At 36.7% G+C, this 15,458-nt stretch overlaps 1 protein-coding gene across 8 annotated transcripts in view; it reads left to right on the forward strand.

Moving 5' to 3' along the window:
• The window catches only part of VPS13B (vacuolar protein sorting 13 homolog B), an 808,377-nt gene that overhangs the window by 503,930 nt on the left and 288,989 nt on the right, over positions 1-15,458 (forward strand). For all 8 annotated transcript variants that reach the window (XM_082859134.1, XM_082859132.1, XM_082859133.1 and 5 more), the window contains one exon: positions 2,398-2,541. In XM_082859134.1, coding sequence (XP_082715260.1) covers positions 2,398-2,541 — 144 coding nt within the window. The remainder of the gene's footprint in view (positions 1-2,397; positions 2,542-15,458) is intronic.

The following is a 15,458-nucleotide window of genomic DNA, read 5'->3' on the forward strand; positions in this document are numbered from 1 at the left end:
CGGATCCACGTTTGAAGTCTAATCACTATGGTATACTGCCTCCATGACTAGAATAGAAATGTAATAATAATGTGATCCATCATAACTTTAAAAATATTCTTCATAAAAGTTTGTTATGCTAAAAACTTTATAAACTTTTTGATCATTCACAGAGTTATAGGCAGTTGTTATAAAAAGTTCAGAAAAATTAGGCACAGATTAAATATATTATTAATCTAAGGTGATAAAAGTTTACATCATTCTTTGAGTTTTTAAAAAGCAATATTTTGGGGCTTCCCTGGTGGCGCAGTGGTTAAGGTGTAATCCTGAGAGACTCACATGGTGTTGCACAAGTATGTTTTGTGACAGGCAATAAAATCTTGATAATTCTTAAGTCCAAAGGACTTGCTGCTGATCTTCCTGAGGATCTCTATCATTTAATTAAGAAAGCTGTTGCTGTTTGAAAGCATCTCGAGAGAAACAGAAAGGATAAAGATACCAAATTCTGTCTGATTCTGATTGAGAGCCGTATTCACCAGTTGGCTCGATATTACAAGACCAAACGAGTCCTCCCCTACAACTGGAAATACGAGTCATCCACAGCCTCTGCCCTGGTTGCATAAATTTGTCTGTTGTACTCAAGCAATAAAATCATTGTTTAACTAGAAAAAAAAAAAAAATGCAGGGGACACGAGTTGGATCCCTGGTCCGGGAAGATCCCACATGCTGCGGAGCAACTAAGCCTGTGTGCCACATCTACTGAGCCTGCGCGCCACAACTACTGCAGCCCGTGCATCTAGAGCCCGTGCTCCACAACAAGAGAAGCCACCACAATGAAGAGCAGCCCCCGCTTACCGCAACTAGAGAAAGCCCACACGCAGCAACGAAGACCCAATACAGCCAAAAATATAAATAAATAAATAAATTTATATAAAAAACAAAAAAAATATTTTGTATGTGTTATCTTATTTGATGTTTATAATTGCCCTATAGGGAAAGTTAGGTTAGGCAGGATATCCTTATATCCACAAAAGGTGTATAAAAATTAAGTCTACTTATATCTTTCAGTTACTAAGTAACACAATTGGTTGAAAATACACAAATATATTCCCTTCATCATTACTTGAGGAATAAAATAAGAATTCTAACTATAATGAGTAAATTTTGGAAACTTTTTGGGGGGAAAGTTTATTTAACCAGAAAAAGGGGATCATTTCCGACATGCTGTTCTTTATGGCTTTATTAAAAGCTGCTCTAAGCTGTGTAGTTTGTATTTGGACCCATCATAAGTCTCCTTAAATCCATTCTCTTGGATGACACTATTAAGGAGAAGGTTTGTTGGACATTTCCAAGCATTTGAACATTGTCCACATGCACTTCATGACAAGAGGCAGGGCTTCTGCTTATTAAGTGAAACTTCTGGATTGTTTTTCATTTCTGTTTTCCTTCCCTGAATGGTTTTCCAGCAATGAATGTTCAAATGACTCAGTTATGCAGCACAACACCAGTTAAGTAGTGGACAGCTACCTAATGCTGCCAAGATTTTAGCAGTTTAAAGAAGTGAAATTAATTAGTCTAGCTACCTTTGACTTCAGCACTCCATTTTGTTATAAATCATTTGGAGTGTATCCTTTGGAGAATACTCAGACCATACCACTTGTGACTGTAATTGCTGCCTATAGTTGCCTATTTACATCTGTCTGCCCACCTAGATTGTAACCTTCTCAAGAGCAGATTGCCGTTCAAGGCCAGCCTCACTCTCTGTTGTTTTTTTGTTTTTTTTTTTTTTGCGGTACGCGGGCCTCTCACTGTTGTGGCCTCTCCCGTTGCGGAGCACAGGCTGCAGACGCGCAGGCTCAGTGGCCATGGCTCAAGGGCCCAGCCGCTGCGGCATGTGGGATCATCCCGGACCGGGGCACGAACCCGTGTCCCCTGCATTGGCAGGCGGACTCTCAACCACTGTGCCACCAGGGAAGCCCTCACTCTCTGTTTTATTCCGAGCACTCTAGTATGCTGCATGCTACTTGGGAGATGCTCACTAAATATTGGTCCGTCTGAGTGGGTGAACAAGATTATGCTAAAGAATTGCATCATTGCCTACATATTGAAACAATGATAGTAGTTTGACGTATGAAAAGCCAAATGTATATGAAATGGTGAAAAATTCTTATTGTTAGTGTGTTTCCCTGTAACTAGCACATGGCCTGGTGCACAGCAGGCCCTCATAAATGTTTATTAAATTAATCCATTAAACTGTTGAGTGACCGTGCTCACCATTTCTGCTATTCTCATTAACATGTGAACTCAAGTCCCAGGAGAATTCACCAACATCGTAAAGGTCTAATAAGTAAGAATGATAAATGATCATCTAATGGCTCTCATGTTTCTTTATCTCTATTCAACCTTTTTTTCCTTCAGGAGATTTTAGTGTGTGGCCACTCCTTGGAAGTGAATATAACCACAAACCTGGACTTCTTCCTAAGTGTGGCTCAAGTTCAACTCTTACATCAGTTAATAGTAGCAAATATGACTGGAGTGGAACCATCAAGCAAAGCCACAGAGGTAACTATTACCTGATTTTGATTAGGCTTACTGCATTTGTGCCAACTTTACATTGATAATAGGAAAACAAAAATTAAATGCTTTCTGCTAGTTATTCTATATTTAATTTTATTCATAATATGGGCATAAATCATTTTGGATTGGTGTTCTTTATTTTTGAAATTTGTTTGGTCTCGTTCCCTGTAATTTATCATGCACCTTCACAAAATTGCTGTGGCCCAGCCCCAGAAAAGCCTCTGTTAAAAACATGATTTTATTGCCCTGCTGCAATTTTTAAAGTGCAGTGCACAAAACCTGGTGTAGCTTTCACTTACTCAGATACATTACAGGGACAGGGCCTCTTTTGGAAGTGAACTTTGTGAGAGTACTGTGGGAATATCTTCAATAAATAACTTCTAAAGCATTCGTTTCCCATGCTCAGTGAAGAATGGACACAATCAAAAAACTTGAATGCCTGCCTAGAATTTTAATTTTGATCCAGTGTTCATTGGAAGCCTACATTGTAACCACAAAGCATGTCAGCATGAAACAAAGAAAGCTGCTTGTTAGATGCTTCTCAAAATATTTTTTCTTTGCTTTTTGTTTCCTTACTTCTATAATCATATCTGTACTTAGAATAAATCTTTTATAAAATCTCCAGTGAAGAAACTGTTTATTTTTGAAAAAGGCATTGCTTATATTTTTGTCATGAGTTATGCAGAAGGCTCTACGTGCTATTAAGGAGGAAGGGAAGGAGGAGGTGTTCACTGAGAGCCACTTGATGCTAAGCAAGCGTGCCAGGTACTTTTATGTAAGTTAACTCATATATCTTCAAGCATGTTATTACAACCACACCGTGAGGTACATGTGAACATTATCACCATTTTACAGATTATGATATTGTGACTCAGAGGTAATAAGCGACCTGTCTGAGATCATACACACATAACTAAAAAATGGTGGATCTGAGGTTTTAATTTAAGTCTTTCAAATCAGTGCTTTTTTCATTCTGCCGTGGTTGCTGTACTGTAATTGTTACATTAGTCTGAATCACCTTTATTTTTTCAATTATTTAAAAATGATAAAGCTTTTAACTTTCATAAAGAAAAATTCTCTAACTATATCATCTTTTACCACCCATGATTTGTTTGCTCAGTATCTTTTCTAAAAGGACTATAAAGCTGTATACTCTTCAAAATATTGACTTTTTCCCCAATGTATTTTAGACAATCCGTAAGAATATAAATATATGATATGAAAATAAGCAGAGCAAAAATATTTCCCCATGGCATTTTCAATGAAGTCCTTGAAGCAAGTTGGTTTGGAAACAAATTCCTATATTATTTTTGCCAATTTTATGAATCTATCATGTCAGTGAAATCTAACTCACGGATTTCTTTTTTATTTCTTTTTTTTTTTTTACATCTTTATTGGAGTATAATTGCTTTACAATGGTGTTTTAGTTTCTGCTTTATAGCAAAGTGAATCAGCTGTACATATACATATATCCCCATATCTCCTCCCTCTCACGTCTCCCTCCCCCGCCCAGGTGGTCACAAAGCACCGAGCTGATCTCCCTGTGCTATGTGGCTGCTTCCCACTGGCTATCTATTTTACGTTTGGTAGTGTACATATGTCCATGCCACTCTCTCTCACTTTGTCCAGCTTACCCTTCCCCCTCCCCATGTCCTCAAGTCCACTTTCTACATCTGCGTCTTTATTCCTGTGCTACCCCTAGGTTCTTCAGAACCTTTTTTTTTTCCTTTTTTTTTTTAGATTCCATATATATGTGTTAGCATATGGTATTTGTTTTTCTCTTTCTGACTTACTTTACTCTGTATGACAGACTCTAGGTCCATCCACCTCACTACAAATAACTCAATTTCGTTTCTTTTTATGCCTGAGTAATATTCCATTGTATATATGTGCCACATCTTCTTTATCCATTCATCTGTTGATGGACACTTAGGTTGCTTCCATGTCCTGGCTATTGTAAATAGAGCTGCAGTGAACATTGTGGTACATGACGCTTTTTGAATTATGGTTTTCTCAGGGTGTACGCCCAGTAGTGGGATTGCTGGGTCGTATGGTAGTTCTATTTTTAGTTTTTTAAGGAACTTCCATACTGTTCTCCATAGTGGCTGTATCATTTACATTCCCATCAACAGTGCAAGAGGGTTCCCTTTTCTCCACACCCTCTCCAGCATTTATTGTTTGTAGATTTTTTGATGATGGCCATTCTAACTGGTATAACTCACAGATTTCTGATGTGTTTTAGGAATTTATAGAACTTAGCAAGTTGATTGCTATTTACCTACCTGCTTCTAATGCCTTTTAGTAGGGTCTGATTTGAGTAAATAAGGCACACTCAGAGTTAGATTTCTAACAACTCTCACCTGAATGTCAAGTCATTCCTCACAGTTCCATAAATGAGCTCGGATTGTTTTTGTTGTTTTAAAAATGTGTCTGTGGTCCTTATTCCTTCTTGGAGATGATACTAAAAGTACAGACAATATACTGAAATACAGTAGAGACAATACACTGAAGAATGATTAAGATGGCAAATTTTATTTTATGTGTTCTACCACAACTGAAAAAAAAGTACAGACTCTCTGAAGACAATTTGGTCCTATCCCCAGCCTCAGTGGGGTATGTCTGTGAAATTTCAATATTAAAAAAAAAAGACTTTCTGTGAACTAGAAGAATGTTTTTCTATTCATAAATGAGTAGCACAACTCATATCTGATAATCTAAGAACATAAAGATATTGTAAGAATTGGTATAATTTCTTCCTTAAATATTTGATAGAATTCACCAGTAACCCATCTAGGCCTGATGCTTTCTGTTTTGGAAGGTTATTAATTAATGATTCAATTTCTTTAATATATGTAGGCCTATTCAAGTCCTCTTATTTCTTCTTATGTGAGTTTTGTTAGATTCTGTCTTTCAAGGAATTGGTTCATTTTCCTGAAATGGTTATCAAATTTGTGAGCTTGGTCATAGTATTCCTTTATTATTCTTTTAATTTCCATAGAATCTGTAGTTATGTCCCCTCTTTCATTTCTGATGTTAGTAATTTGATTCCTCTCTTTTGGCTTTTTGTTTGTTTGCTTGTTTTTTGTTTTTATTTTTTTTTGTTAGCCTGGCTAGAGGCTTATTAATATTATTGATCTTTTTAAGGAATCAACTTTCAGTTTTATTTGCTTTATTGGATTTTCTGTTTTCAATTTCATTGATTTCTGCTCTGATTATTTCTTTTTTCCTGCTTACTTTTGATGGCGTTAATATTTTCAAACAGTTTTTCACAAGGTTTCTTTTGAAACATTAATTCTAAAAATTATTCAAGAACATGAAAAGGAGATTTTGTTAGTAGAGGAAGCATATCTACACTGTTAACAAAGGGGAAGAAAGATGGACAGATATTTGGGAATTGAAGTGAAAACAGTGAAACAATCTAAGGATTATTACTGGAACCAATATTTAATATTAATTTTAATTATATAGACAGCTAACACATAATAAAACTTTCAAGTATATAGCTAAAAGAGAAGCACTTCTGGCAATAAAATGACCAGCTGATGGTTTAAGCAAATTGCCTCCCATGTTGATTCAAACTTTTCCAATATTTTTGCTCTAAAAATGTACTCATTGCTTAGTGATCAAGCAGCCTGTATTTGTACACTTTGGTTTTCAGTGTTTCCTTCAAGTGTTAGGACTTCCATGATCGCTGGTTCCCAGAATATTCAATTCTTCATTTTAAATTAACCTTTTTTTTGTCTCTATACATATTATGATAGGCTGAGAAAGTACATGAGAAAAAACATTTAGTATTCAAAAAGCCAAAATTAATTCTGTATTACAAAGTACATGTCCTTCTATATTTTATTCTATAGTTCATGTCTTTATGATAACATCTGTCTCTATAGTACTAGTACAACAGGAATGTTATTTGGGTTTCTTACATTCTAGTTCCCTGCCATTTACATGAGGTGGGAGTTAACCTCCTAGATAACTTCATAGTCAAATCTAAATGTACAATTCTAATTTTTCTCCAAAAATAGAGCTCTACTACTCATCCTTGGCTTCTTTCCCAATGTTTAGCAGGGCAAAATTGGTTTACTCTTTAGAAGATTCTTTACCTTCTTATAAAGTGCTCTAGGTCCCATAAAGGCCCAATTATATAAAAGTGGTTGTTAGTAATATAATCATAACATTCATGCAAGAAGAATTAACAAGGGAGATAGTTCAGTTACATGTACCACTAAATGTCAGGAAACTTTTTAAAGAGAATATGACTATATGAAGAGTTAAAGTATTTTAATTTGTGCAAGTCTGTTTATGGGCTAATAATGCAGACCATTTTTATATGATATCAAAAAGAAACTAAACATCATTTTAAGTATTCCTAAAGCTATTGGCATGCAGGACATTATAAGGAGTTGTTAAAAAATAAAACAAAAATTTCTACTTTTTTAACATTTTATTCCAGTTGCAGTCACCCCCAAAACAAAAATACACCATAAAAAAAGATAATTTGTATAGAATGATTATAATTTGTATCAGAGTGATTTAAACTGAGATGAAAGCTGAGTAACCTATCTGAACTCTATAAAATTATAAACAGTATAGATAAGATACTAAAACTAGCCTGTTTACTTGAAACGCTTAATTTTTTTAATAATGCAATGTTACTTTTATCGAAGTAGTGCATGAATTTTAACAACCAAATGTTGCTAAACTAAATATATCAGAATAGTGTCAGTACACTGACATCCCCACTTCATCCTGCTTAGCCATTTTTAACTCTGTAAGCCTTGTCTTCTAGTATTTATCCCATCTTTCTGAATAAAATGAATAGACTACCATCTCTTGATTTACTCATTTTAGTATTACCTATTCACTTGCTGTTTACTGTAGGTGAAGATTCTGTCCCTTTTACACTTCTCTTCCACTCTTACATTTTCCCAGTATTCTTATATCATGTTTTTAAAGTCAGTATGAATTGTTTTCATTATAAAGACTATGTAAATATTGTTCATTGCTTAGTGAAGTAATATGATGTGATTATATTTCCTCTCTTTATAGTCTTCTGTTTTTCTTAAAGTTAATCATTGCCACATTCTTTTTATTTGCTCATTTTTTTTGTTTTTTTTTTAAATCTCTACCTCTTCCCTCATTCTCTCCAACCTGCCCCAAACCCTCACCAGTAACTCTACATAATGCCTGGCAATTTAATTTTTCACACTTTGAAACTTATAAAATAATGTCAACTCTGTTTTTACCCTTGGAACCATTTTTCGTGAAGTCTTCATTTTGCCTTTTCCTTTCTGGACCAGTAGTTCTCTAGACCTGCTACACACTTGACACAACTGAGCCAGATGAGAGTAGGTTGTGATTTTTGAGGTTAATGGTAGAGTGTTGGGAAATTATAGGGTATCAAGTAAGTAATGTTTTTCCTATGAATATAAATTAGTAAAACCGCCAATATCTTTATCCCACTATTCTAAAATATTAGGTATTTTGAGTTCCTATATAGAAACAGTATAATAGTATAGAAAAATATTGTAATAGAACTTATTATACATGCCTAATATAGTTTACATCGGTGTTTTTACAATTTGCTATAAAATAGGATATAATATATAAGTTGGACTTTTTTGAGCTATGATTAAGTATATGCCCTAGGAGCGGTGGCGAAGGTTGTTTTTGGTAGTATTATTATTTTAGCTTGGAAAGTATCTGCTTTGGAGTTGTGCTTCATTTTAGGAATGGAAATTCTTGGTTTTTTGTCAATGGTGAAAAATTCTTACAAGGCATACTTGACCAACCTAAGGATTGCTAGGAGTCGTTGGAACTAGGAACTTAAGAGTAAAGAAGAGGGGGGACTTCCCTGGTGGTCCAGTGGCTACAACTCCATGCTCCCAATGCAGGGGGCCTGGGTTCAATCCCTGGTCAGGGAACTAGATCCCACATGCATGCCGCAACTAAAGAGGCCACATGCCGCAGAGAAGATCCCGCACGCCACAACTAAGACCTGGCGCAGCCTAACTAACTAAATAAATATTTTTTAAAAAAGAGTAAAGGAGAGGGGAAGGGACTTTGAGTGGTGGTGTAGAAGCAGATGTTTTCTGGAGTAGAACTTTAGGCAAGATGAGCAAAATAGAGGCTAATATACCTTGAGAACACATGTGAGTGGAGGTAGGGTTTGAAAGCAGGAAATAAGACTGGTTCGGGAGAGGATGTTGACGTTCTGGTCTATCTCAGTGCTTTCTATCTTGAGGTGGACATGAGTGGGAGAGGCCATTTCAGAGGTTACCTATTTCTGTAACCTCTGTAACCTTTCTCCTTTAGAAAAGGAGATAGGAATATTGGATAACATGCATGTGGTGACTTGCCATCAATGTTACTATGCTGAGTATTTGTTTCCCTTCAGAGGCACCTGGATCGACTACTTGTAACCAGGCAATAAACCCAGGCTCCAATAAAATGTGGATTCAAGCAGAGCCTTAAGTGGACAAGAGGGCCTCTGAGGAAATACCTTGAATTTCTTAAAATCTAGACCTGGAAAAGATATTAAGTATTTTACTACCTGTTCTCTCCAAGGGAAGGACTTCTTAGGTACATTGAGCTATCACACCTGTCTCAGTTTTAGTTAGGCCTTGTAAATGTTAAAAATAGTATAATTTTCTCCTGATAAGCTTACACTTAGAGAGAAACATGCCATAGTTACTTCAAGGTAGATGCTAAACATCAAGAAAACAAGACAAATTTTAATTTTCCAGCCATACTAATATTTATCCCATATGTTGGGTTGGCCAAAAAGTTCGTTTGGATTTTTCTGTAACATCTTAGGAGAAAGCCCGAATGAGCTTTTTGGCCAACCCAATAGATTTCTTGACCAGAAATCCAGTGAATACAGTAAGTTTTCCTAAGGCACTATTAAACTGTCTGTCCTAGTCTTTTTCAGCAGTATTCATTGAGGGCTTACTCTATACCAGATATACTGGCTACAGACTGATAGAGGTATGAAAAATATATTGTGGTCCCTGCACTCTAGGATTTTATAATATGGTTGAAAAATACAACATAGACAAATGGATTTACAACCAAGAACTCAGAGCAGTAAACAAAAAGTGTCAAATAAGCTCTATGGAAAATTAGTGCTATAACAAGTATTCAGAATAGAAGAGAAGACTTTAGGCTAGGTGGTCAGAGATCTAGCTTCATGGAGAAGTTGGGGTTGAATAGGCAGAGAACAGTGACCTGCTTCTTTACTCAGTAAATATTGAACCCTTTCTATGTGTCAAAAACTACTATGGGGCTTCCCTGGTGGCGCGGTGGTTGAGAGTCCGCCTGCTGATGGAGGGGACGCATGTTTGTGCTCCGTTCCGGGAGGATCCCACATGCCGCTGAGTGGCTGGGCCCGTGAGCCATGGCTGCTGGGCCTGCGCGTCCGGAGCCTGTGCTCCGCAACGGGAGAGGCCACAACAGTGAGAGGCCCGCGTACCGCAAAAAAAAAAAAACAAAAAAAAACCCTACTATGGATACTAGGGTGACAGCATTAAACAAAGGAGGTGAAGTTTCTGATTTCATATTCTAGTGCTCATATATTCAGTGATATGAAGATTGACACTAATAAACAAATAATTAGATCTAGATCAATGTATATATTGATATCTATATAACTCGTAATACATGACTATATATATGTATATACATACATACATATATACATACATACATACGCATATACACACACATCCATGCACATAACTAGTTGCATTCAGCACTTTCTATTTGCCAGAAGTTATTCATGTGGTTACACCTAGCTCTAAGGGAGGCTGGAAATGTAGTCTTTCTAATACAAGGCCATATGCCTTGCTAAAAATTATTTTACCATGAAAAAAGGGGATAATGAATATTGGGGTACAATTGCCAGCCTCAGCAACAGAGGCTTCAGGGTCACCTGGTAGTCAAAGATAGGATATTCCTTAGAAAGCAGCTTTGGCTCTCTTCAATACTTTGAACATATCCTGAAGTTCTATGCCATATAACATGGCAGAAATAATGTTATCTTGCAAATTGTTCAGTGCTGATATAGGGACAAATATTGTCTTTGTCCAGTGTTTCTTACTCTTTTCATCTGCTAATAGGACTCCCCTTCCTTTGGCTAAACAACATGCTCTTATTTTATGCAGTTTTGATAAAGAGTCCCATTACAGGGTAGACATAAAACACAGGTCTGACTATTTTTTTAAATTAATTAATTAATTAATTTTTATTTTTGGCTGTGTTGGGTCTTTGCTGTGCGCAGGCTTTCTCTAGTTATGGTGAGCGGGGGCTACTCTCCCTTGCAGTGTGTGGGCTTCTCATTGCAGTGGCTTCTCTTGTTGTGGAGCACGGGTTCTAGGCATGTGGGCTTCAGTAGTTGTGGCATGCAGGCTCAGGAGCTATGGCTTGCAGGCTCTAGAGCACAGGCTCAGTAGTTGTGGTGCGCGGCCTTACTTGCTCCACGGCATGTGGGATGTTCCCGGACAAAGGCTCGAACCCATGTCTCCTGCGTTGGCAGGTGGATTCTAAACCCCTGTGCCACCAGGGAAGTCTCCTGACTAATTATTGTATCAATCCCCTTTGCCCAGTTATTGGTCCAGATATGGGCACACTACTCAGGCAAGTGCAGTGTTTCATATGAAAACATTGGGAAGAATAAGCCCTCTCTGCTAGGAATCATTAAGTTCAGATGTAGTCATATTGGAGCTTTCTTTGACCATTGTCTCACTCTTCTCTTTCACTACTATCTCATGAAGGAAATCTGTGTCAAAAGAGAGGAGTTGAACTCACAGAAATAAGCAAAGCTGAAAGAAAGAGAAAGTCTTTGACATCATCTGACTCCCTTGACACAGTTCTAGTCAATGAGATATAAAGAGAAATGTTCTACAGATTTCTAGGAAAGTCTCTATGTTCTTTTTCCTCCTTCTCGGAATAACAACAGTGGAAGTGACTAGCCACTTGGTACCATGTGATGACAAACATGAGGACAAAAGCCATTCACTAAGAGTAGCAAAGTGGGTAGATAAAGTGATCCTGAGATGTCAGTGATATCATGAAGCCACTGCAACCAGCCCTGGACTTTAGGAAAATAAACGTAAGTTGTTAAGCCACTAATATTTGGCTTTCTGTTACATGAGGTCAAACACAATCCTAACTGATACAGACAGTGTTACAGTATTCTGAGGTGGAGATGATAAAACCCAGGGAAAGTACTGAGCACAGAATAGAATTTGATGCTGAATAAATGCTCACAGTATGAATTAATAAATGAATTCCTTAATTCATAGGAAGTCCTATTTCTTTGCATAGAAATAAAAAAAATAAGATGTATGCCACATATATATCAAAAGAACTGGAAGAAATTGATGATTAGCTATATGTTTGATGGAGACAGGTTGGGTACATATTGTGAAAGGCTTTGAATACTAGGCTGAAATGTTTTAAGTAGTAGTAGGCAGTAGAGAGTAGATGAAGTTAGTTGAGCTAGAGAATGACTTCAACAGGTGTGCTTTGAAGCTCAGATCCATTTTAGACTGAATTATTCAACTGTATTAACACACTAATAGTTGATGTGTGATCTTCAGATGTGAATATTATCATTACCTTTTCTTCTATTTTAACATCATAGAATATGTTATATTCTTTTACAGTATCAGTTTATTTCAGTTAGGATTTGAAATTGCTGTAGCATATAACATCACCTATTGTTTCCAGAAGCTACAATTCTTTAAAAAAAAACACACTTTTTATTTCTTTATTTTCATTTATTTATTTTTTTCTAACATAACTCCATACTTTATTCAGATTTCCAAGTTTTTACCCTAATGCCGTTTTTTTGTGTTTGTTTTTGGTTTTTTTAAACATCTTTATTGGAGTATAATTGCTTTACAATGGTGGGTTAGTTTCTGCTTTATAACAAAGTGAATCAGCTATACATATACATATATCCCCATATCCCCTCCCTCTTGCGTCTCCCTCCCACCCTCCCTATCCCACCCCTAGGTGGTCACAAAACACTGAGCTGATCTCCCTGTGCTATGCGGCTGCTTCCCACCAGGTATGGATTTTACATTTGGTAGTGTATATATGTACATGCCACCCTCTCACTTTGTACCAGCTTACCCTTCCCCCTCCCTGTGTCCTCAAGTCCATTCTCTTGTAGGTCTACGTCTTTATTCCCGTCCTGCCCCTAGGTTCTTCATGACCTTTTTTTTTTTTTTTTGATTCCATATATATGTGTTAGCATACAGTATTTGTTTTTCGCTTTCAGACTTCTGACAGACTCTAGGTCCATCCACCTCACTACAAATAACTCAATTTCGTTTCTTTTTATGGCTGAGTAATATTCCATTGTATATATGAGCCACATCTTCTTTATCCAGTCATCTGTCGATGGACACTTAGGTTGCTTCCATGTCCTGGCTATTATAAATAGAGCTGCAGTGAACATTGTGGTACATGACTCTTTTTGAATTATGGTTTTCTCAGGGTATATGCCCAGTAGTGGGATTGCTGGGTCATATGGTCATTCTATTTGTAGTTTTTTAAGGAACCTCCATACTGTTCTCCATAGTGGCTGTATCAACTTACATTCCCACCAACAGTGCAAGAGGGTTCCCTTTTCTCCACACCCTCTCCAGCATTTATTGTATGTAGATTTTTTGATAATGGCCATTCTGACTGGTGTGAGGTGATACCTCATTGTAGTTTTGATTTGCATTTCTCTACTGATTAATGATGTTGAGCATTCTTTCATGTGTTTGTTAGATTTCTGTATATCTTCTTTGGAGAAATGTCTATCTAGGTCTTCCGCCCATTTTTTGATTGGGTTGTTTGTTTTTTTGATATTGAGCTACATGAGCGGCTTGTAAATTTTGGAGATTAATCCTTTCTCAGTTTCTTCATTTGCAAATATTTTCTCCCATTCTGAGGGTTGTCTTTTTGTCCTCTTTATGGTTTCCTTTGTTGTGCAAAAGCTTTTGAGTTTCATTAGGTCCCATATGTTTATTTTCATTTTTATTTCCATTTCTCTAGGAGGTGGGTCGGAAAGGATCTTGCTGTGACTTATGTCTTAGAGTGTTCTGCCTCTGTTTTCCTCTAAGAGTTTTATAGTGTCTGGCCTTACATTTAGGTCTTTAATCCATTTTGAGTTTATTTTTGTGTATGGTGTTAGGGAGTGTTCTAATTTCATTCTTTCACATGGAGCTGTCCAGTTTTCCCAGCACCACTTATTGAAGAGACTGTCTTTTCTCCATTGTATATCTTTGCCTCCTTTGTCATAGATTAGTTGACCATAGGTGTGTGGGTTTATCTTTGGGCTTTCTATCTTGTTCCATCGATCTCTGTTTCTGTTTTTGTGCCAGTACCATACTGTCTTGATTACTGTAGCTTTGTAGTATAGTCTGAAGTCAGAGAGCCTGGTTCCTCCAGCCCTGTTTTTCTTTCTCAAGATTGCTTTGGCTATTCGGGGTCTTGTGTGTTTCCCTACAAATTGTGAAATTTTTTGTTGTAGTTATGTGAAAAATGCCATTGATAGTTTGATAGGGATTGCAATGAATCTGTAGATTGCTTTGGCTAGTAGTGTCATTTTCACAATGCTGATTCTTCCAATCCAAGAACATGGTATATCTCTCCATCTGTGTCTATCATCTTTAATTTCTTTCATCAGTGTCTTATACTTTTCTGCATACAGTTCTTTTATCTCCTTGGGTAGGTTTATTCCTAGGTATTTTATTCTTTTTCTTGCAATGGTATATGGGAGTGTTTCCTTAATTTCACTTTCAGATTTTTCATCATTAGTGTATAGGAATGCAAGAGATTTCTGTGCGTTAATTTTGTATCCCACTACTTTACCAAATTCATTGATTAGCTCTAGTAGTTTCTGGTAGCATCTTTAGGATTGTCTATGTATATTATCATGTCATTTGCAAACTGTGACAATTTTACTTCTCCTTCTCCAATTTGGATTCCTTTTATTTCTTTTTCTTCTCTGATTGCTGTGGCTAAAACTTCCAAAGCAATGTTGAATAATAGCGCTGAGAGTGGGCAACCTTGTCTTTTTCCTGATCTTAGTGGAAATGGTTTCAGTTTTTCACCATTGAGGACGATGTTGGCTGTGGGTTTGTCATATATGGCCTTTATTATGTTGAGGTAAGTTCCCTCTGTGCCTACTTTCTGGAGGGTTTTTATAATAAATGGGTGTTGAATTTTGTCAAAAGCTTTTTCTGCATCTATTGAGATGATCATATGGTTTTTCTTCTTCAATTTGTTAATAATATGTATCACATTGATTGATTTGCGTGTATTGAAGAATCCTTGCATTCCTGGGATAAACTCTACTTGCTCATGGTGTATGATCCTTTGAATGTGCTGTTGGATTCTGTTTGCTGGTATTTTGTTGAGGACTTTTGCATCTATGTTCATCAGTGATATTGGTCTGTAGTTTTCTTTCTTTGTGACATCTTTTCTGGTTTTGCTATCAGGGTGATGGTGACCTCATGGAATGAGTTTGGTAGTATTCCTCCCTCTGCTATAGTTTGGAAGAGTTTGAGAGGGATAGGTGTTAGCTCTTCTGTAAATGTCTGATAGAATTCGCCTGTGAAGGCGTCTGGTCCTGGGCTTTTGTTTGTTGGAAGATTTTTAATCAGAGTTTCTATTTCAGTGCTTGTGATTGGTCTGTTTATATTTTCTGTTTCTTCCTGGTTCAGTCTCGGAAGGTTGTGCTTTTCTAAGAATTTGTCCATTACTTCCAGGTTATCCCTTTTTTTGGCATATAGTTGCTTTTAGTAATCTTTCGTGATCCTTTGTATTTCTGCAGTGTCAGTTGTTATTTCTCTTTTTCATTTCTCATTCTATTGATTTGAGTCTCCTCCCTTTTTTTCTTGATG

Source organism: Leucopleurus acutus (assembly GCF_964270905.1).
Source record: "Leucopleurus acutus genome assembly, chromosome: 17".
Taxonomy (NCBI): domain Eukaryota; kingdom Metazoa; phylum Chordata; class Mammalia; order Artiodactyla; family Delphinidae; genus Leucopleurus; species Leucopleurus acutus.